Genomic DNA, 23,240 nt, shown 5'->3' with positions numbered 1-23,240 from the left:
GAACCTTCACCTTCTGAGATAAGCAACCAAGTTCAGTAGCAGGGCATCAGCACACCAACCAGAAGAAAGTCAAACCTGATGACTGAAAAAAAGGAAGGAAGGAAAGAAGTAATCTAGACTAATCATGGTCCAATGCTCTGGGGACAAAAATATACCTGAGGTCTGGTCCAGCGACGCCCAGCCTGGATTACTAATAGAAACTTGGATAAAGAAGTCATTAAACTAGAAGGTGGAAAGAAATTAAGAATATTAAACTCCTTGAGTGTGATAAGAGAACAGACTAAGGGGATTTAGGTATTGTGTGCTTGGTACAGTTGCCTCTTCCTGCAGGGGGGAACTCTAAGCAGAGAACTGGGGAAACATGGTTTTGCCAAGAACTAACAGTGGAGGCGAGTTCCATGGAAAGAACCAGCAGCAGTATAGATGTGATGCATCGAAAATTATTAGAAAAGGGTTTTTGGAAAGGCAGAGAATGAAAATTGTGGGCAGAACCCAGGATACTAAAGGGGAACCATCCTTTTTTTTTTTTTTAATTCTGCAGGCTGTGAGAATCCATGGAAAGATCTTCAGTAAAAGAGAAACAATATCTGAAATTCCCATAATAGTGGGCTATGTGCAAGAAGCTTCTCTAGATCAATACTGGAAATAAAGCCAGCAGTGAGTTTTCTACCACATCTATTTGGAATGCTGATTGCCTGTTGCATAAGGGGGGCAAACTCTTCCTAGGTATAGAAATAACACTAGGTATTTGATCAGACACTTACCCATCACATACTCTGGGAAAGTAGGAACCATCTATACGACCATATATTTTTCAAAGAAAGACAGCAAGAAATGAGTTTGATCACTTGTATCATTAATAGTTTTATTATTATTCTCATGTGAAGTTTACAGTGTCTTCCAGAAAAGAAAAATTTCAACTACTGGACAAGAAATATGATAGGGGCCTTCTTTGAGCCAGCAAGAAACCCAGAAAACTCTACAGTGAGACAAGAAACTCCAAGTAAAGAAACATGAGAGATTATGCGCCTACCATATTTCACGGTATAATTGTTGACGCAGCATAATTGCATTCTGTAGTTTTGGTAAAGTTGGTACAATATGAAGAAAATAAGCTTCACATAATGACTATATCAACTTTTTTGCAAAAAATATGGTTTAAAATATGCAGCAATTATGTGGTGAAATATGATCTTCCTTTGCTTTTGGCTGCACTGATGGAAATTAGGAAAGAACCTAATGTGAATCACTGGATACTGAACTAGAAATCTTCAGAGATCTGGTCCTGGACAGGTGTTTGAAGTAGGCAGGGTGAAAGCCTGGGTTGCAAGCATTTTCTGCCAGTGAGTACTTGACAGAATAGCGGTAGGATGGCTCCATGTGGAATTGCCAAGCCGAAATAACTGTAGAATTTGTAAGAGTGAAAGGCTGGTGTTCAGGGCTCTAAGGGTCTTCCAGGTGACAAAGGCAGGGAATGGGATGGGCAGAGGTCTCATTCTGTCCACTCTTTCTTGATGGACAGATTCCATTCCCATGTCAGGTGGTCCTGCTTGTCATCATCAGTGAAGAAGGACTTGTTGTGGTAGGTGCCTCGGGCTAGCATGCCCTTGGGAGCTTCCTCAACGGGTGTCAAGAATTCATATTCTTCTGGCCGGGGCCCATAGCTTCCAACCATAAATGTTGCTTTATCCACTAGGAAGAAAGAAAGGTTCATGAGGGTATCTGGTAGAAGAAAACTGATATTGTAAACTATGAGTTTTGGAGCACAGCCTTGAACAGAGTAATTAAAGTCAAAAGCAACAGTGGTAGTGGAGAACCACCGGAGGCCAAAGACCAAACCCCAGACACTCACATGTACTTCAGCTCAATATGCTACCTCTCTAACACTGGAGGATCTTTTCAAGGAAATTTCCCCACTCTCAAAGACTGCCCATCAAAAAATCACACCAGTAGTATTTATGATTGCCCAAGAAATCAGTGTTTTTAAAAATCATCCCAGTAGGGAATTAGGTTATCAATATGCCTAGTGCACAGTCAGACAGCATGTCATAGCAAGTTATGTACCAGGAGTCCTGAAGAAACAGCTTCAGACATTTGTTTAAACCAATCAGCACAGTCCTAGCCTCCAAGTAGTACAGGAATATTACTTTCAGGAGACTTGTATTGGAAAGACTAATGAAGACCTTTAGTGGCATTTGAATAACTAAATAGATCTAGAGGTTATGCAAATTCAGGACATGGCCTTAATTGATTGCATAGAACTGCAGTTGACTGTGACATTGCTGTTTCTGGGGGCACAGAATCCTTTGGGTAGAAAGAAACTAGAAAAGCCTGTCTTCATAATTTTTTTTGGGGGGGTGGGTGTGTTAAAGCTGAGAGTGCTGGGGTTATTCCTGGCTCTATGCTCAGAAATCACTCCTGGCAGGCTTGGGGACTATATAGGATGCTAGGGATAGAACTCAAGTTGGCCTCATGTAAGGCCAAGGCCCTACCCACTGTGCTATTGCTCCCCTACCCCATCCTCATCTTTCTAATTCACCTTTCTCCTTGTTTGTTATGTATATAAGATATACATACATGTAAGCATGTCTAACTTAGATGCAATTTGTCAAGAACTACTTCAGATTAAAAGGATTCGCCACAATTAGTCAAATTTTACTAATCCCAGAGAGTGTATTCTCTATTTGTCAGTAACTTAAGCTCTGACCCTCCCTCCCCATTACATACATACTCCCACCCTCACCTTATGCCACTCTCAGCTTCCATCCTCACCAAGCATAGGTACATAGATATTTTTTTGGAATTATTTTTAGAGTTTTAAAAATTAAACACTATAGTTTACAAGGTTGTTCATTATACAATCCCCCATTACTAAGTTGTTCATGATTGAATTTCATTCATATCATGTACAATACACTTCACCATCGCACAATTCTTGTCACTATGATTCTGTTTCCCTCACGCCCTCGTCCCCTAGCCTGTCCTCTGTGGCAGATATTTTATTTTTTAGTTATTTTTTGTTTGCTTTGGGTCACACTCAGCTGCACTCAGGGTTAACTCCTGGCTCTGCGCTCAGAAATCACCTCCGACAGGCCTCGGGGGACTGTCTTTCCTGTGTTGGCCATATGCAAGGCAAACTCCTATTGTGGTACTATCACTCCCAAGCCCTGTGAACAGATATTTTATTCTCTCTCATCTCTCTCCTCTCTCCTCTCTCTCTCTCTCCTCTCTCTCTCCTGCTTGGAATTTCTGATAATGAAGTAGCACACCTGTGAAATACTTTGATTAAAAATATTTAAGCTACTTTTAGAGTACTGTGTATACTTAATGTTTTATTCATTTTTCTTGTTATTCTTCTCCTTTAGAATGATGAAATTGAATTTTGGATGCTGAAGGCTGGAGGCTCCTTTCTGATCTGAGCTACATTAGGTCTCCTGGGAGGGTCTCACTACTATAAGTATGCCTCATTACTAAATGCTATATTGGTTGGGGTGAGCCTTTGAACTCTGAGCTGATACCTTACCAGGTCTGTGATAGAACTTGTATGCATGTCAGTCAGTGAGAGGTAACGTTCAAGGTAGACTAGCACATGAGTCTCTTACCTTTCATCCCGGTTTTGTAGGTATGCTGAACATATTTCAATCCCGACACAATATCTCTGTTCACCTATAAGTTGGAAGGATAAAATCACTTCAGTTAAGGAGTGTTCTTTTATCTCTTCATTCATGCTGATCCTCCCTAACCAAATCTTCCTGAGATTTGTTGCCAACTGGAGTCTTCCATATCCCAATGTTGTAAGGATAGGATCTTAATTTGGGAGGGGTAGGTGCTCCCTGTCCTCTTGGACATCTCTTTCTAATTACAGTGGGCTTCACTTGTGGCAAGAACATTCCTCTGTTATCAATTCATCTGGTTGCTGTCCTTTCATCCCATACTGTGAAATCTTTGTTTATGTAAGTTTCAGGTCATTTTCTATGTTAATTATTTCATGCTTTGGTATAGATTTGCTGTGATGGTTGGAAGATTTAACTGCAGTTTCTCCCTCTTTGATCATCTTAGCTTTGCCCCTACCAATCCAGATTTAATCATTGAATTTGGTATTTTGGGGGGAGTGTAAAGGAAAGAGGAGGTATTTAATTAATTAAAACATTATCCCAATATTCTTTATTAAGTTTCTCTTTCTTCAGAGGCCGAAAGTACAATCCTAAGTTTTCCTTACCTAATACCACCAGCCAGAAAGATTTCTTAGGAAAAATTGCAAAGACATAAATGGAAAATATTAAAAATATCCTAACTAAGAAACCATTCACAAAAAAAAAAAGAACAACATAAAGAAAAGCTGTAACAGAAAATTAGGTCCAGAACATATTTGAAAAATAATGATTTGAGTCCAGAGATGAGGATATGGATCACGTGGAAACATCCTCCCCAAAAGTAAATAATGAACAAAATCCGCTTGCATCTGCCAAGCAATTTCTATGTCATCTTCAGACATTGTCTGAAATCTTGCCTCTTTCTCAAACCTTTCAAAAAAAATTGACTGAAGCAGAATGAAAATACAGACAGCCCAACCACTTTGTTTTTCCATGATTCATTTTGCCTGGGACTGAACAGGGTTGTCTGTCAATATTAAGTAGTGGTCATGTCTATACAAACAAGGTAAAGTGGACATTGCATCACTAGTTGGAGGGCGTGGTTAATTGTTCACTAATATGAAGAATGAAAGCATCTTTCCTAGCAATAGTTTTTCCTAAAGCATCTCTTCCTGACAATAATTATGACTCCCTTTTTGCTTTGGACAGAAAAATGAAGCCCATCTATCATATTGCATTTATGTATGTGTGCAATAAACTAGATGATAATGAACAACAGAGGCCTAGTTTCCAGGCTGTCATTTAGTAAAATCTGTGGTAGAAACCTTTCAAAAATAGATAGATGAAAACTTTAATAAAAATGGTAATAAAATAAAACCCAAAGTTTTTATTACTCTGATTTTGACATGTAGCTCATAGGAACAGGGAAACAACACATCTTCACCCAAGTGTCCTAAGCTAATACTTTTGGTCTAGTGGGAGATATGCTCTGGTGGGGAAAAGACCTAAAACAGGAATTGTGGTAGAGACCCAATAAGAACTGAAAAAACTAAAGGTCTCTAGTTGTTCTTGCTTCTTTATAGAGTGTCCCCTTACTATAGGTAGGTTTGAGATGAATTTTATCTAAAAATATCAAGTACCTTGAAATTTATAATTGCCAAGATAAATAAAAGAAAATATAAGGATATGTAAACAAGTCACTTAATCATGGATTATAAATATAAATATTGTCATAATAAAAAATCTTACCAAAAAGAATTTACAAATTCAACGAGGTACTTAAAAATACAATTCTAGGTTTCCTACGGGAATCTCAGAAAAGCAATAATATAAAAGTAAATATGTAGAAGACCTTTACGCTTTCTTAACATTTTTTTCTTGTCTTTTAAAATGAGTATTTAGAGTATTGGTGTTCAACTAGCTTGTCCCTCTCCTCTTTCCAACTTTAGAGAAAGATGCTTTGCTTGGATAAACAAGCTAGAGAAGTAGATATGCTATAATTCCTTGAGAAGTAAAGGGGAAGGGGGAGAAACAAGAACCATCCCTGGGCAAGTTTTTGGAGTTTTAGGAGTCTGGGAAGACAAAGAGCATAATATTGATAGTGCTTGAAGAGATAATGGAAGTTTAGGAGGAGTTTTTCTTTCCTGAATATCTCTCAGGAGGTTTTAGTAATGATTTAAACTGCTTCTCAAATATTTCCAATTTTGAGTTGGCATCTCTTCTAACGGTTGTTGCGCCCTGCTGAGACAGGCCACATGGTGGTTCAACTGGATGTGGACTGAGCACAGAGTCATTTCTCCCCTATTAAAAATGAGGCCAAACCTCTGCAGGAAATGAGATTTGAAAACCCTCTTGTCTCCTCTTTCTCCATCACTTTCATTTGTAACCTTGGCTCCAGGGGTTACAAATGCCTGTTTTCTGCCTTAGCATTCTCTCCCATAGCAGAATCTGTGCTCCAGTATTTCCTTCTCAGTCACACCAGAATTTAGTTTTCATGTTTCCTTTGATAAAACACTGGCTGACTACATGGAAAAAGTAAGGCAGCAATGTTAATAGTTGGAAACTATACTGAAGAGTAAGTTGTTCCTGAATCTTTTCATGCAACATCTTACCAAACACACAGGTGTTTGAATAATACACAAAACTACAGGAAATAAGGAACATAGCTCAATTTCCATTAGAGAGTAGGTATCAACAAATATTTCTGGAATAAAAAACTTTTGGGGCATACTTGTAAGTGATAGGATGATTGTCCAAGGACCCTTGATTGTCTAAGAATTGCGTCCTGCTTCTAAGGCGAAAGAAGGTAAAATCTAGAAGTCCAGAGGGCTGCAGAGATTTGCTTTGGTGGATCCCAGCCCTGGATTATCTGACCAAATAGACATGAGGGCTAACATAAGCCAGTAAAACAGTGAGTTTCTGACAGATTTGCATTTAGACTCATTATTTTTCTCTCTTGACTTTTAAAAATAGGGCCACATGTGGCAGGGGGTACTGGGGCCAGAGTGGCTGCTCACTGTGGTGGTGGAGGGAACCAGCAGTGTCACACCAGAAGGGGGCCATGTGGCACTGAGGTTTGAACTTAGGCCTTGCTTTATTTATGTAGGCATATGCTCTACCCCTTGAGCCACATCTTGGTCCTTCTTGATTTTGCCTGGTCAAAGAAATAAGTACTCCTTCATTATATTATAGGTTTTACTGTATGTGCCCCATAATTATAATTTCCATTCCTTTTTATATCATCCTCAAACAATTGTAGCTGAGACTGGGGGGGATCTGTTCTGTTTTCTTTTTCTTTTACTTAATTTATTCATTCATCTATTTCTCAGCTTATCTTCACAAACAATCTGCTATTCTCAAAATTGAATGTAAAATATTCAGAATGGGTATATAACTTTTCTCAAGGTGATTATGTGGTGTTGGGGGGGAAATAACACAGAGGTACAATGCAGAGCTACCTTCCACACATGAGTAAGTATGAGGGACTCACAGAGAGAGTTACCCTAAGCAAACATGATCAGAGGAAAGTTATAAAAGGCAAGAAACAAATATGGGGTTTAGTAGGCAGATCTCAGAGTTGTAAAGATGATAGTGTTGATCCAGGGGAAAAAAAGAAACAAAAATATGCAAAATGATCATTCTGATTTTTTTCCTATCTCCAATTATAGGAAGAAATTGAATTTTATAAAAACATATAGATCAAGATACTCACTTTGAAGTTAATTTTGACTCTATATTCAACACCTTCCTTTAGGACGAATGTTTCCTTTTTGAGCGCTTGAAGGTCCCCTGTAGAAATGAATTTAGAGTTTATTCACCTCTAACAGGGATACACAGGAGGATGAATAAAATATATATTCTAGAAGCACTCGCTGGATATAGTATAGCAAGTGGTCCATAGTGTTCTCAATTTAGCAAGAATTTGAAATGAGTTTCTGTGTGTAGACGCACAGTTACACTCATACATACATACCCATACATATCCACACATACATTTGAAATTCCTGAAACTATATAGCTAGAATGAAAGAAATGTGTGAGAGCTTCCTCTCCTAGGTTTTGAGATCCTTGAAAAAATAACCAGAAATAACCAGAAATAAGTTATAAGAAATAAGAAATAACCAGAAATGAGTTATACATAAAATAAATCTTTCCCACATTTTTGTAAAGTAGTTAAAATTAGTAGCTTCTAAGGTGGTAGAATGTCTGATTTTCAACAATTAGACAGATGTTTGATTAACAATAACAAAAATACCTTTTATCCAACTATCTTAGAAGAACATGTGAATTAGCTGCTTATGTCTACTTAAATATTATATACATCATGGTCAAATAAAAGGTGATTATAAAGCATGTCCTTAACCCTCAAATATAGAAATATAAGAAAAATATTAAAATCAGTGATTAATTAGTCTTACTCAGTGATTAAGACAGTAACACTTATATTTTTAGCTTTTAAATTTTTACTTGTTTTGGTTCTTGTTATCAATAAAGATGATAATTTTTACACTGCATTTTGCATTTCAATTTTATTAATTTATTTTGGGGCCTTTTAAGCATGCATATCTGAAAAATTTGGCTCACTGAAACAGACAGTTCAAGTTCAAGTTCAAGGCTAGGGCCTGTCCTTGGAGAGCTGCTCATGCCCTCGTGTGCTGGGGGTCTCAAGGAGCCATGTGATACTGGCTAAATTTGATTCCTTGTACCTGTAAGGCCGTGCAAGGCTCCTAAGCTATCTTATGGCCTCTTATTACTTTTCCTAAGGAAAATCTCTTTAGTTATGAAAGATCAAGGCTTCATTAAATCTGGATATGCTCCTAATCCTTATATTTGGCCAGAAAGGGAATAATTCTCTGTTCTCCTGATGTGATCCCATGTGCTCTGAAATTCATGGATGTGTGTGTGTGTGTGTGTGTGTGTGTGTGTATTGCACAGTCCTGCATATGTGCTTCATACACAGAGCTGCCACCAATGTTCTCTCTCTGTTTTACTATATAGGTATATTTATATTATTTACATATGAGATTTGCTTTCCTAAATTCCTGTTGACAATAAACCACTTTTTTTTTTCTGATGCTGGGTAAAAGGACAGAGATCAAATTTTCTTTGCAGTATCAGGCCCCTCTGAAGAGAACAGATTTCCTTTGTGCTGATTCAAACCATCCCTTGCAAATCAACACTTGTACCTGGTAATATACATCATTTGGCACAGGAAGAGGTGTGAGTGCTGAAGAATTTTTCTTCCATAGAGAAACTCTAGTGTGGGGGCAGTTGCATGTGTCTGCTCTAATGCTTTCAGTTGAACAGGAAGTTGTCTACTCAGCCTCTGATTTCCTCTCTGACAAAAAGCCCATATAAGGTAAAGAGTGGATATAACTAGTAGAGGGGAACTACCTTGCTGCTGCTCTAGAATTCTGCTTTTTTTCTTTTTTCACTTTCTGAGTCTAGTAGAATTTCTTTTTCTCTAAGGGCCTCCTGCCATAGAGAGGCCCCATTGCTAGCTATAGTCCCTTTTTCATTTCTTTGAGAGACTACCTTCTTCCCTCATTAAATATTCTCTCTTCTTCAGATCTAAATCCCAGGGCAGGACTTAATGTTTTTTCTCATGAAGATGGAGCATCTTAATTTATGCATATGTTTTTTTTGCTTTTGTTTTTGGGTCACACCTGGCAGTGCTCAGGGGTTACTCCTGGATCTATGCTCATAAATCACCCCTGGCAGGCATAGGGGAGCATATGGGATGCCAGGATTCGAATCACCATCCTTCTGCATGAAAGGCAAACGCCTTACCTCCATGCTATCTCTCTGGCCCCAATTTGTGCATATTTAACAGGGGAAGTTTCTGGTCAAAAAATAACTATAACTTTAAGCTTAAACTCTTATTATTTAACAGTAGAGTTCTTAGCTCTTAATTTTTCTCTTGCCTTCCTGTAGGCTCGATAGCTTTATATTTAAATTATATAAATATTAAAACTCTAGAAGCAAGCTACTTGCTTCTTAGTGTTCCCTTCAAGAGTCTTTCACATGAATAGTAATTATAAATAAAGTAAATTATAAATAAAGTAACTGTGATATAAGTAAGTATATCTAGTACACATGCCTTTTCAATTAAACAAAAGTTGGTTTTCATGCTGCACTATCAATACTATGTGCCCTAAAAGCAATGATTTATGAATTGATTCCTGAACTTCTGGTATTCACCTTATTAGGGTCCCTAAAACTGAGGTTGAACAGAGACCAAGCTTTTCCAGTGATGAGATTAGACTGCTCTGAACAGATTAGATGTACCCACTTACCAGTGAGGTCCATGGTGATTGGTCCAGGGGCACTATCACAAACCAGGGTAAGTCGAGTGACAGAGACATTGGGGACTGTTGGGTCTACAGGAAGCAAAAGGTAATGTAAGCACAAAAATGTGTGTGTATTTTATTTTATTTTTTTAATTTAACCAACTTTATTACATACATGATTGTATTTGGGTTTCAGTCATGTAGAGAACACCACCCATCACCAGTGCAACATTCCCATCACCAATGTCCCAAATCTCCCTCCTCCCCCCCAACCCCCCTCCGCCTGTACTCTAGACAGGCTTTCTATTTCCCTCGTACATTCTCATTATTAGGATAGTTCAAAACGTAGTTATTTCTCTAACTAAACTCACCCTTGTTTGTGGTGAGCTTCATGAGGTGAGCTGTAACTTCCAGCTCTTTTCTCTTTTGTGTCTGAAAATTATTATTGCAAGAATGTCTTTCATTTTTTTACAAGGGAAAAACATAAAAGAAGAGATAATATTTCTATTGGGGATAGAAATAAAATGGAAATGGTAGATGATCCAGGCTTGATCTTAATAATCTTGTAAGTAGAATCACTCTATTTCTGCTTCAGGGAATTAGGGGTCCATATTGATTGCCAGCAACAACCAATTTCCCAGTGATTGTGGGTGACTACTCAGTTATTTGGACGATGCCCATCCTTATCTTAAAGGGCAATCATGTCTTCTGCTATTTTGTATGGGAAGAAGTAAATAATTAGTGAAGGGTGGTGAAAGAGAAGATGTCAGAGTGAATTCTATACTAAGTGGTAGTCTGGAAAGGCTTTCTAAATCTCCGTGTTATTATTTTTTTTTGACCCACTTCAATGCCAACAAGCTTCTTATACAGTCCAAGACTGTTCAGCTTTTGTAAATGTAATTCACTTACTTCAGGTGGAAGCCTGTGGTATTGTTCATTACACTCAATCTTAAGTATCTAAAATAAGACCTTCTCCATCTATCTGACTTCCATTCCTAACCCCACATACCTGCCACCACCGGGCCATCTCCCAAGAGTGTTTTCTTGTACTTGGCCAGACTCTCATCATCTTTGTCCATCTCTTGTAGCTCTTTTAGTGACTTCTGAGGTGGGGGCTTGTAATTGAGCTTACTGTCCAATTCATCATCATCTATTTCCACTTGTGTTTCTGGGGACTTTTCCGTCATTTTGATCTGAGAGAGGGAGAAAGAGATAGAGGGAGAGAGAGATAGAGGAACAGAGGGAGAGAGGGAGGGTGGGAGGGAGAGAGAGAGAGAGAGAGAGAGAGAGAGAGAGAGAGAATAATAGTTCATTAGTCCAAAGTCAATACATTTGAAAGATATTTCAGTGGGGCTATTAGTATCCTCCTTGCACTCATCGACTTCTGAAACTATCATAGATTTCCCAGAAAATTGTTCCCTGATTCAAACTCATGACTTCATGAAATCAGAATATAGTGCAGTCCAGTTTTTTTCTGATATGCTTGAATGTCTCTGTAACTGATGATTTTTTTCTCTATTCACTGAATAATACTACAAGAAAGACAAAATTCACTTGTGAATAATAACTTACTACAAACAGTTTCAAATAATAACAACAGATCCAGTATAAATAGTTATAGGAATGCCTCCCTATTTCAGAGAAGGACCCATATCTCTACCTGAGTTGTATATACTCAGCTCTTTCTGCTTCTGGAGAAACCTGTGTTCTCTCTTGAATGTTCTCTCTCTCTCTCTCTCTCTCTCTCTCTCTCTCTCTCTCTCTCTCTCTGTCTCTCTCTCTGTCTCTCTCTTTCTCTGTCTCTCTCTCTGTCTCTCTCTCTCCTCATTTTCCCTCCTTATAATCTTTAAATAAAACTGTTTTTATTTAAAAAATAGTTACAGGAAGTACCAGATTCTTCTAATCCAGTCCACTGTTCTTATATCAATGTTCTCAGCTCATTCAATGACAGTTATGATGATTTCAAGAGAAAAACAGAATGCATGCCCAAAAATCTTGTTCTCTGGCCATGACTTGAACAATTTGAACTGCTGTACCAAAAATGTTGCACATAGGAAGTTGTAGGTCTTCCTATTTGGAGGTGTCAAAATGGTTTCTTCCTTACTTTGCTTATATCTCTTTTGGGAAGGCTCTGTGTTTCTCTTGACTTTTCCATAAAATAAATAGTTCTGGCCTTTTCTAAACATTCCTCAATAGATTTATTACATTCTTTCTACAAAGATATGTCTTCTTATGAAATGACACAAATGAGAAAGACTCTTTAAATTTCTCTAGACAATTTTTTCTTTTACTTAAAGATTTTTTTATTGTGGGGAGGGGGGAAAATAAAGATTTTTTTATTAGAACATGGTGATTTATCAAATTGTTCATAATATAGTTGTTCCAGGCATTTAATGTTTCAGCACTAATCCCACATCCAGAATAATCTCTCCACCAGTGCTCCCAGTTTTTCACCACCATTTCACCCAGCCCCCTAGCAACATAAACAATTTTACTCTTTATTATTTGATAAAACACAAAGGCTAATGGATTTATCAAAACTTAGATCAATAAGTATCTATTTGTAATAATTGTTAAATTTTTCAATGTTGTTACTAAAGTTATTGTCTGAGGATTTACTTGGCTGACTGGTGTTAAACAAATGTTTTTAAGTGCAAGTATGCCTTTATGTGGGTCCACCCTTCTCCCCTCTCTGCTCTCCTTTAATATCTGTCTGCTCTTCTCAGATTGGTAGTCACCAGGTGCTCTAAGGCTGACCTAGACATTTCCTCAAGCCTGTCTATCTCCATCAGCAGGTATATATGCCTTGTATTGTGTTTAAACATTGAGGGATGATCTAATAAACTTACTCTTAAGGACTAATAATTTAGTAATAGCTGGAAAATTATTCCTCTTTAAGTATGTATGTTCAGTGTTTTTCAGAGCTGAAATGAACCTTGAGGTGATATGATCCAGCCCTTCATTTAAACACTGAAAAATTGAAACCCAGAAGATAATAGAATTGCTCAAGTTCACACAGTGAGATAAACTGCGGTGTCCTAAGAAAGAGTAAGAAATCTCTACTGTAAGAATTTAAGGCCTATGGCTGGCAGCAATGAACCTATTTGGGCAAAGAAAGCAAAACTGATTTCTTTCTGTTTTATCCTCAGGGTAACCTTCTCTCCTGCCTGTGTAAAAGGTTCGATTGCTCTTAAGTGACACAAGTATAAATAAGACTAATCTATCATTTTCATTCTGAATGACTACAAACCCTTTAGAGTCCCCTAAGAAGGAATCTCTCTGGAGGAAAAAAATATCATTGTGATTCTGAGTTTAGTGTCACTGTTATTGGCAAGAAAAAGAAAAAGAATACAAAAGTGAAACCAAGTAAAAACAATTTGGATAGAACAGAAAAGAGAAAGAAATTTTCTCTTTGAATCCTCAATTTCCTTCAGCTAAATAACCGTCAAACATTATGAGTCTTGATTAACTCTCAACAGAACTGCAATACTCAGGACTACTCTCTAAGCAGAAAGAAATCATTGAAGAGCTGTTCCTATGGCAACTTTTGTCTTTGCTGAAGAACCAGCACCATTCAACCGGAGCCTTTAAAGAACAGTACTATAAAGAACAACTCAGCCCCTATTTCAAACAACACTCAGGCAAGTCTGGCAGAAAAAACAATAGAGGGTGTGTGGTGGGGGTTGCAGGTTGGGGATAGTTTCAGGACAAACCTGGGGCAGATAAAGAACTGCCCAGGTTGTACTAATCATGAGACAGATTCTTTTCTGGGGAGACTCAAGACCTAGACAGATATTCTAAGTGTGTTTCATAAGAATCCTATGCACAGAATATCAGCTAGGCCATTTCCAGATGAGAACATCTCATTCTCCATGCAAGGACACTTCTTGGCTCTATTTAGTCTATTTAGTCATCAGCTTGAAATCTGACCATCAGATTACCCCAGCAATTAGCTCAAGGCAATTTCTTCAATCTGTAGGAAACTGTAATTCTACACCTTTAAATATCAATTCTGAAATGATGATAAGATGATAGATGATGATAAGAAAAAGATAAAGATTTAGAGAGATAGAGAGAAAAAGACAGGGAAATTGGGATCAGGACTTCACTCGACAGTTTCTAACTATGACTATGGAAAAGTCAGTCAACTGGTCATCAAGATCTTGATCTCACCAGCAACTCTGAAACATGTCAGAGTTCTAAATTTTCTCGATTCATTCTAAACAGAGCCAATACTTGATCCATTAAATGAGACTTTAAAGATATTGAAGAGTTAGTGCTAGGAATGTGGCTCAGTCTTTGATCACTTGCCTTGAATACATGAGGTCCTGGGTCCAATTATCAAAGCTAAGCTACCAAAAAGACGTTTAAAACTATTAAAGTCTAGAGAATAATGTAAGGGTACTATATGGAACTGCAGTCAAAAAAGGAATGAGGAAATTCAGGAACACAGTAATTTGGTTGAGTTACTTAACATACGAAAAAGAAAAACGAGGCCAGATGACCAAATGACCTTACTCTGGAAAACTGATTAGAAATAAACAAAAGAGAAGTAAAATATGGCAAATAAAGGAGTGGAAAAATAGTTCTTAGGAAAATCCCTAAAGTAAAATTAAGGTCACGATATTTGGTAAGCAAAACTATTTGCAAGACACTGTGCTTTGGCACCTACTAGTATTTAAACTACTCTCCAAAGTAGAAAAGAGGCTGGAGAATGGACAATCTAACCAGACCAAAAAGGTCCAGCTGGTTGGATTGATGGTTTGTAATCTTTTTAGTTTTTGTTTTTGAAACTATAAGTCTTTTAAAAATCAGATAAAGAACTGGTCCTTATAAAAAGAGGGAAAGTTAATAAACCAATAAAATTACACATGTAATCCTAGGGGCTATATATTTCTGCAATGTTTCATAGACTTTACCTGAGCTTGATATAAGAAACATGAGCTGGAAGCTGTAACTTGGAACGAAAAGAGGAACAGTGAGAGTAAAGGAGAAGCTTGCTTTGCTAGGAGGCCTGGCAAGATCAGAGTTGGTTTCCGGCTAAGGAATCATGTCTATGAATTATAAATGCTGGTTAAGTCACCACAGCAGAAGGAAATATCAGCTAACATCTGTGCTGTGGAGACTGGCCAGACTACGAAGTTGGCTGAGGAGAGAAGGTACAAAGGGAGCGTTCTTAAGGAAAATGCTAAATCACAGCTCTTCCCAGGAGAGTTCTGGCAAATTAGTTTGATCTTTTTCTTGAAGTAGACTTCTTCATACTATAAAATTTTGTTCTGGCTTTAGTACTAACCAATTGTGACCCCCTGAGCAAATGCCTTCCACTTTTGTGCCTCTTAACTTTCTTCATTTTAGAAGATGGGGAGTCAGCACACCCCTCTCTAGGTGCTGGATTTTTTTCAAAGGCCCCAATCAGCATGTTTTTGTTGACCTGATAAGACCCAAGACTCCCAACAGCTGTATTGCACCCATGCATAGTAATAAGATTATTTTTATTTCACTGATGCAAACTTTATGTGAATTCCCAAATGATGCTGCACTTTTTGTTACAAAAATTATCTCTGGGAAAACTAAGATTCCCCTGAGGCCCCAGTCATGAGTGGTTCTCAAAGCTTAGTGAAGACTTCCCAAATCTATAGTTTATTGTCTCTAATTTTTCATTACATAGATGCTGGTAAAATGAGTACAAGAACTTTATAAAGATTCTATAAAGTATTGTCTAGCCTCAATATTTAAAGAAACACTCGTTTGATTGTTGAAGATAATAATGCTTATGGTTGTATCACATGCAGTTCTCAATGATTGTTGAGACATTGTCAGTCTGTACATTGTCAGCCTCAAATAGGAACATTACCATTATTCTTTCCTACATGTCAGGAAACTTAAGCACATCTAAGTAATTTGTACAAGAAGACAAATTGTATAAGGAGCAGATTTCATGTAGTTGGGTAGACTCTATGCTCAGTTGCCTTGGTTGTCTTTTTATATAAAGAAGTAGCAATGAAATGAGAAAGTTTGATAGACAGTTTAGAACTCTATCCAGGGTATATATGCAGCAGAAAATGTTTGCTTGCAAAGTTGCAGGAGGTCTGTGGCAAGGCCCGGCAGTGTCACATAAATAGGTTTTTGATGCAATTCTGTCATCACCTTGCACAAGTTACTGAACATACTCCAGTTTCATCTTCTGCAGAATTAAATGATTATAACAGGGGACCACTGAGGCCCCTTCTTAATTCAGTGACTTTTATGATAATCAATGTTATATATATATACTGTGAAATAAAAAAAGAGGAAGTAGAGAATATGGAGTTGAGGAAAGCTAGCCCTTCAACATAGAATGTTCTTTTGTGCCTTCTTGTGGGCTAGTTAACTATGAAGTAGAGAATTAGAAATGACATATATAATGAGAGTAAATGAGGAGTCAGAATACCCAGCTCCTAGAGCTGTTCTGCGTGTACTTCAACTCTAATTATTTCTATTTTCTGATTCACACATGCCCATGCAGATGAACCCCATGTTCACTCTTTGTGAACAATGTCAAGTATGAACTGTGCTCTGGTTGGGATTGAGACTTCTCAGACTCAATCAAAATGTCAAGTTAAATTAGGATGGTTACTCAGGGCATTCATATGTCACAGTGTAAGCCAGTGTTTTTGGTTGTAATTTTAGAGAAAGTTTTGAGCTACTAAGAGTGAAGGCATATTTAGCTGGTTCATTTAAATAATTCCAAATGAATTAAGGGTAAAATCTATAGGAAGGTGAATGTAAGTTGAATGGAGCAGGGATTTCAAACTTGGCTCTGAAATGCTTATTATAAAGCATAAGCAAGTTATTAATCTCACTGACAACCATGTTTTACTACCAATATGGTGGTAATAGCAGAGTTTATTTATGAGCTTGAAAAGTTGGGAAGATTAGAAAAAGTCCTAGAAGAATAATTACTGGCCAAAAGCAGATATTCATTAACTCACTATTCCCTTGTTCTACTTTCTTTCTTACGCTACCAATGTGTGCCCTTGCACAGCCTGAGTGCAGCAGGTAACCATCAAGGCAGCAAATGTGTCCCCTGGATCACAGTCCTGACAAAGCCTACTACTCCCTCTTCCTTAAAAACAGACATTGTTACTCTGAAGAGCGAAAAAGAGACGTGCAGTTCTAGAAATTGCAAGGCACGTTTATTGACAAGCCAATCTTAGAATAGGGTTGTAAAGCTATTTTTCTTTAAAAAAATGTCACATGCATCATTTAATTTTAGATTCTATTTACTGTTCCCTTTCATAATTGAAGTCAGCGGTCACTTGGGGAATAATGAGAAACTAGAAAAGACACAGGCAAAGCTTACAGAGAGAATTCCCTCTGGCTCTGGAGCAAAATATGATGGGAATTAGCTTATGTCCAAAACTGGTTATGCCAGAACATGCATCTATATGCACAGGAGAGAGAGAGAGAGAGAGAGAGAGAGAGAGAGAGAGAGAGAGAGAGAGAGAGAGAGAGAGAGAGAGAGAGAGAGAGAGAGGTAGAAGCATCTAAAATTCCACTGGAGAAAGGCCTATATAAGCACCACCTGTCATTCCACTGTGCTCACCATATCAATTGAAGGCTTCAGTTCTAAAATAGTTTGGGGATGGGATGCGTTCAGAGATGGTCAAGAATGGAAATTCTGAAGCTTCTCTGGTGATTTGGCTCATTGGGGAGAACCATGTTTGTCACTTGAAACAGCAGAAATTATCTTGATTCTGGAATCTTCTTGATAACACTGTGTTCTCAACTGACAGAGAGGATGTTGTGTTTCTGGGGCTCTCCTAAGCTGTTCTAGATCAGCTCATGAAGATCTTGTTCAAATGGGAAGGTAGATGAGAAGGACCAACTCAGTGCCAGAGAGGAAAGTGATTGGTTAGAAAGTGGGGGGGGGTGTCTATGCTCAGGTTGGCACACATATACAAAATTTGGAATGAAACTCTAGACCTTGTGATCATTCCCAGGACACAGATCACTGGAGGAATAAGTTAACAGTCCCCTGGTGAGAGCAAGGAAACCATTTTCCTTGCCTGTGCTTTCCATGTATGCTCTTCTCACTCAGATTCCTGCAAAAGGAGAAAGAACTCTAGGAATCCACTAAACACACTGTGTACGTGTGAAATTGCCAAGTGAAATACTTTCACAAATATTTATCTTAAGAAACCTCAAGGAAAATGCATTAAGGAAAGCAAAGTGTTAGGCAAAAGATAACTGCAATAATCCAGTACATCCACAGAAGTTTCTAACGTAGACAAGAAGAGACAACTTTTAGATGCACTGGTACTTAGAATATAGGTTGCATTAAGAAAGTCTAATAAAGTGATTATTTTTTCTTTTTGATTTTTGTGTCACACCCAGTGACACTCAGGGGTGGGTCTCTCCTGGCTATGCACTCAGAAATCGCTCCTGGCTTGGGGGACCACATGGGACGCTGAGGGATTGAACCACGGTCTATCCTAGGCTAGCATGGGCAAGGCAGACTCCTTACCGCTTGCACCACTGCTCCAGACACTAAAGTGAATTTTTAACCAGCGTTAGGTGTGGACACCATAAATGTGAAAACAAAAACACACAGAGTTCCTGCTACTAAGTATTTATTTGTTTTTTTATTAAAAAATTTAAGGGCTAAAATTTAACTTAATTAAATTTAAAAATGTCTCTGTGCTCAGAGATCACTTCTGGCAAGAACCTGGGACTATATGGGGTGCCTAGGATTGAATCCAGGTTGGTTACATGCCTGTAACCATCTCTCTGGTCCCAGCAATTATTTATTTATTTGTTTCCCTACACTTTGCAATTATCAGGGCTTATCCCTGACTCTGCACCTGGTGGTATCCATTGGACTGTATGCAGTGCTGGGGATTAAACCCAGGTTTAATCTGGCTTTATGCTCAGTTCACTGTACTATTGCTCCAGCCTCAGCAACTATTTACTTAAAGCAGAAATAAAGTTTCAGGAGTAACATGAGCCCCAACTCTGGGTGTGCCCATGAAAATTCTAGGCAATGAAACACCATCCTTAGGCAATGTAAGCTATTGCTTCATATATATTTTTTGCTCCAATATGTGATGTTAGACCAATCATCTCACAACACTGAGTATTGTTGTCTTCTCCATTCTTTCAGGATTCAAACCTCCAAGTTTACTCAGGCACAATAGAAGCTGCTGAATCTGCCAATTTACCTGCTATTTCTTTTTATGTTTAATTTTTGGGGATTCTCCTAAGCTTTGCTTGGGGATTCCTCCTAGCAATCTCAGCCAGCCAGGTTAGTAGTTCATTGAGATTAAAGTGTAGCTCAAGCCCTTCAATACTAGGACATCTCAGGGTCATCTTAGTGATAATAGGGGGTCTCCAGGACTACAGATGGCAGAGCTTAAGAAACCATCAGAAGATTGACGTGGGGTCAGCTATGTTCAAGGCATGTACCTGAACTCTTTTACTATATCTCAGCTCCTCTTGGAGTTTTAATTTGCAGAACTTGTCTCTTATGCTTCCCTAAATGGCTGAACTTTATCAGAACTTCCACAAAAAATAGAACTTGGATGTTGCACAGAATATAACATCTCTTGGGATCAATTCACTTTTCCAAACAAGGAAGCACCAAATTTCAGCACTTGGAAAATAGCAGACTTTTTCGGTTGGATGATAGCTCAGTTATTTCACAAGTGCTGGGTCTGTGCAGTTGGCAAGAAGAAGAACTAACACCTCTCTCACAAGCCTATATATATCTCAGAAATGGAATATGGTTTGATTATGATGCTGTATCAGGGATAGAGGGACATTTTCTTATTCATTTATAAACAAAACAATGGCAAAGGTGACTAATGCCTGTCTATGACTGATCCAGACACAGGCCTGTTCCTTTCCCTGATTTGATCATTCCTAAAGTGAAAAGCTAAAACATTAATCCTGATCCCTGATTTTAGTGGCTCTTGGTCTCATTGTGAAGGGTAACTATGACCCCCACAGACAAAGACACTCTGAGTTTCCCACTCTGAATGGGAGATCAGGGTTTATGGGACTTAGGCCATTTATATTGGGTTTAGAGTTTAATTAGAGGTTGATAATAGAGTGTGAGGACTAGGACATGCACTCAAAGGGATGAAAGCTTTCGGGGTCAAACCCAGGGAAATAATGGTGCCAATTATGAGCTTGACATTTTAGCACATTTAGAACTCAACCCACTCACCAGACATCTTAGCTGGGTCCCCTTGGATTTTACTGTCATCCATTTCTTAATTAATTACTCTGTCTTCTGTATTTCTGTTTCTCTTGCATCTAAAGAATTATCCCTTAGCAAGTAATTACCACCAATTTTTCTGCTCCTCTTGGTGCAGGAATTTTAATACCTGGTTTCTCTTAGTGGTAGAAATTCTATCCTTGCCTTACTGAAGAGGAAATAGCAATGCATTCTTCTGTACTTCCCCCTCGATGGCTAAATTCCTTTGTATTGTAAGGACTGCTCTCGTTATGCATTTCTCTTCTATCACCCACAAATTCTGTAGAGGAAAACTGCTTAAAGATAGCCAGCTTTGAACCTCCTCTTTGCCCCTGCCCCCCAGTCTTTTTAAACCTACTTAAAAAAAAAAACAGGAAACCACACATCTCCACCCTAATAGCAATGCACCTGCATCTACCCTATTGGTATGGATTGATCATCTTTTTGCTTCTGTGCTTGGCCAACTGCCTGCTTCAGCCATGAAGGAACATCCCTGGATACTCCCCCATAGTTATGCTCCCAATGCTTCTCCAGGATCTCAGCTCTCTGGCTGCAGCAGACCCTCTTTCTCTCCGGCTGCGCTGCTTTCCCTGAGTCATTGCTACCTTTGCTTACTGACTTCCCCTTCCAAGCAGCCTCCTCAGTCCTTATGAAGTTTGTTTTAAGGTGGAACTGCCTGCTTTGAAAAATTAAATGGCAGAGAGCTGCAGCTGGGCTTAGAAATGTTCCACGGTTTTCTGTGCCCACCTGTCACCTCCCCCCCAGTCCAAGCATTTCCAACTTACAGTCAGGGCCTCAGGTCTCAGGTCTGTTCCGGGTGCCTGTCTCTTCACACTGACTTCTGAGTTCTGGCTGTTCGAACAGGAAGGAAGTGAATGAGAGAGAGAGAGAGAGAGGAAAAAAAAACGTTTTAAACATTCTAGAAGAGGAAATCAGGGGCTGTCTCAAATCCTGTTACTTTGCTCTTCTGCTTGTCTCTTGATCAGCTGTCTCTGGGCAGTGCTCTTGCCAATTAATGGCACTTGTGGGAAAACGATGGTCTTTGCAAACGGGGTTGTGTATGCATGTTATTGTAAAGGTGCAGAGTTTGCAGCCGTGGATGATACGAGTAATTGTGCAGTTATGTCCAAAATACAATCATTTCGGGGAAGAAGTTTATTGAAGCAAATTGCCTAAGATAGCAATCAATGAATTTAGAGTTGATTTTGTATCACTAACTTCTCTTCTCATGGGGTTTTGACCAGTTTCTTTACCTGCCAGATATTTTCTTTATTCTTTTTATTTAAAAACATCTTTATTTGGGGCTGGAAGAGATAGCATGGAGGTAGGTTGTTTGCCTTGCATGCAGAAGGATGGTGGTTCGAATACCAGCACCTCATATGGTCCCCTGAGCCTGACAGGAGCGATTTCTGAGCAGAGTCAGGAGTAACCCCTGGGCGCTTCCGGGTGTGATAAAAAAAAAAAAGCAAAAACAAAAACAAAAAAACCACCACCACCACCACCAAAACAACAAAACAAAAAATATTTATTTAAAAATTTTAAAAATAATATCTTTATTTAAGTACCACACTTACAAACATGTTTGTAGTTGGGTTCAGTCATAAAAAGAACACCCCACCCTCCCCTTCATCAGTACAACCATTCCACCACTGATGCTCCCTAGCACCCTCTTCTCCTAACCCCTGCCTGTTTTTGAGACAGGCATTTTATTTCTCTCACTCACTACTATTGTCATGATAGTTGTTGGTGTAGTTATTTCTCTAAGTGCACTCACCAATCTTTGTGGTAAGCTGTTCTTTCCGGATCAGATATTTTTAGTTAGCTGGATGCATATTGCTGAGAACTTATGAATGTTAGCTGCACATTCTTGCTGCGAATTTTCTTGGTTTGTTTCGGAGCCACACCCAGAAGTGTTAAGTGTTACTTCCATCTCTGCTCAGGGATAAGGATCACTTCTTGTACACAGGGGACTATGCTGTGCTGGGAATTGGGCCCAGGTTTCCTGTATGTAATGCATGCTTTGCAGCTACCAATTCCATTGTTCTACCTATCCAATGCTTTTTCCTGTTTGTTTTTTTTTTCTAAGGAGTGGAGGGAAGCTTCCAAGTGGTGCTTAGGCATCTCAGAGACCCCTCTGGGGGATCCTTTGTCTCTGGCTGGGAGGTTCAATGTAAGTGCCTGAAAATGACTTGATGCTCACGATCTAATGTACTGGGATATCCAATATGCCTTAAACTTTATTTTATGTTTACTTAAAAATATTTTATTGCAGTATAGTTTACAGTTGTGTTGAAGTAATTTGTTTTCACTTGCAGTGTTGTCTCAAACTTTAAAATGTATTCTCTAAAAGGTTTGCAGGGCTTGGCTGTTTTCAATAATTTCTAGAAACAATTTGGAATTGCAGCATAATGATAAATGTTTGCTGTAGTTTTTACTTAAAGCAAAGCAAAAGGACAAATTCTCACTTCTGATTAAACCTAGGATGCATTTTACAAAAGTAAGACTTCCTTAATTCATGATATTCTAACTCAGAATTTCTGACAACTGAATGCAACTGACTTTGTACTATATTTGAGGAAATGTGTTGTGAAGTAATGTGAATGGAAGAAGTTGCAGAGGACATATTTAAGCGAGTTGAGGAAACAGTTTTGAAGTACCCAAAGCCACATTTCTCTACATTTCTAGAGCTGTTGCACAATATACACTTATTTATGCAAATATTTCAATATCTAGTACTTATACTTTTCCAAAATGTTTAAATTTGACTAAGTAAAACATAAAGAGAAGCTGGCTTTTGCCCAAATATCAATGTCTTGTGTTTGACTGACTCATTTTTTATATTTTGTTTCTTGTGGGTGGATTATTTTGGGGGGGGCACTACATCTGTTGATACTCAGGGGTTATTCCTGGCTCTGCACTCAAGAATTACTCCTGGTAGTACTCTGAGGACCATATAGGATGATAGTGATTGAAACTGGGTTAGCCAAGTGCAAGGCAAAAACCTTATCAGTTGTACTATATTTCTGGCCTCAGATTTAGCCTCATTTTGTATGTTTAAACTGTCTAATTTCTTAATCAAGTGAAGTGAACCAAAACAACGAAGGACATTGTGGCCATTTG

General features: G+C 38.4%; 1 protein-coding gene across 1 annotated transcript; it reads right to left on the bottom strand.

Moving 5' to 3' along the window:
- Positions 1–1,070: 1,070 nt before the first annotated feature.
- ARHGDIB (Rho GDP dissociation inhibitor beta) lies at positions 1,071–20,973 on the bottom strand. The gene is made up of 6 exons (XM_049783705.1): positions 20,906–20,973; positions 10,893–11,076; positions 9,890–9,973; positions 7,306–7,382; positions 3,603–3,666; positions 1,071–1,692 (listed from the first exon to the last, which is right to left on the bottom strand). The coding sequence occupies exons 2-6, from the start codon at positions 11,068–11,070 to the stop codon at positions 1,493–1,495; spliced, it is 603 nt and encodes a 200-aa protein (XP_049639662.1). The 5' UTR covers positions 11,071–11,076; positions 20,906–20,973; the 3' UTR covers positions 1,071–1,492.
- Between the last annotated feature and the right edge of the window lie 2,267 nt (positions 20,974–23,240).

The sequence above is a fragment of the Suncus etruscus genome, chromosome 11 (assembly GCF_024139225.1).
Source record: "Suncus etruscus isolate mSunEtr1 chromosome 11, mSunEtr1.pri.cur, whole genome shotgun sequence".
In the NCBI taxonomy this organism is placed as follows: Eukaryota; Metazoa; Chordata; class Mammalia; order Eulipotyphla; family Soricidae; genus Suncus; species Suncus etruscus.
This window is presented reverse-complemented; position numbering and strand designations above follow the sequence as displayed.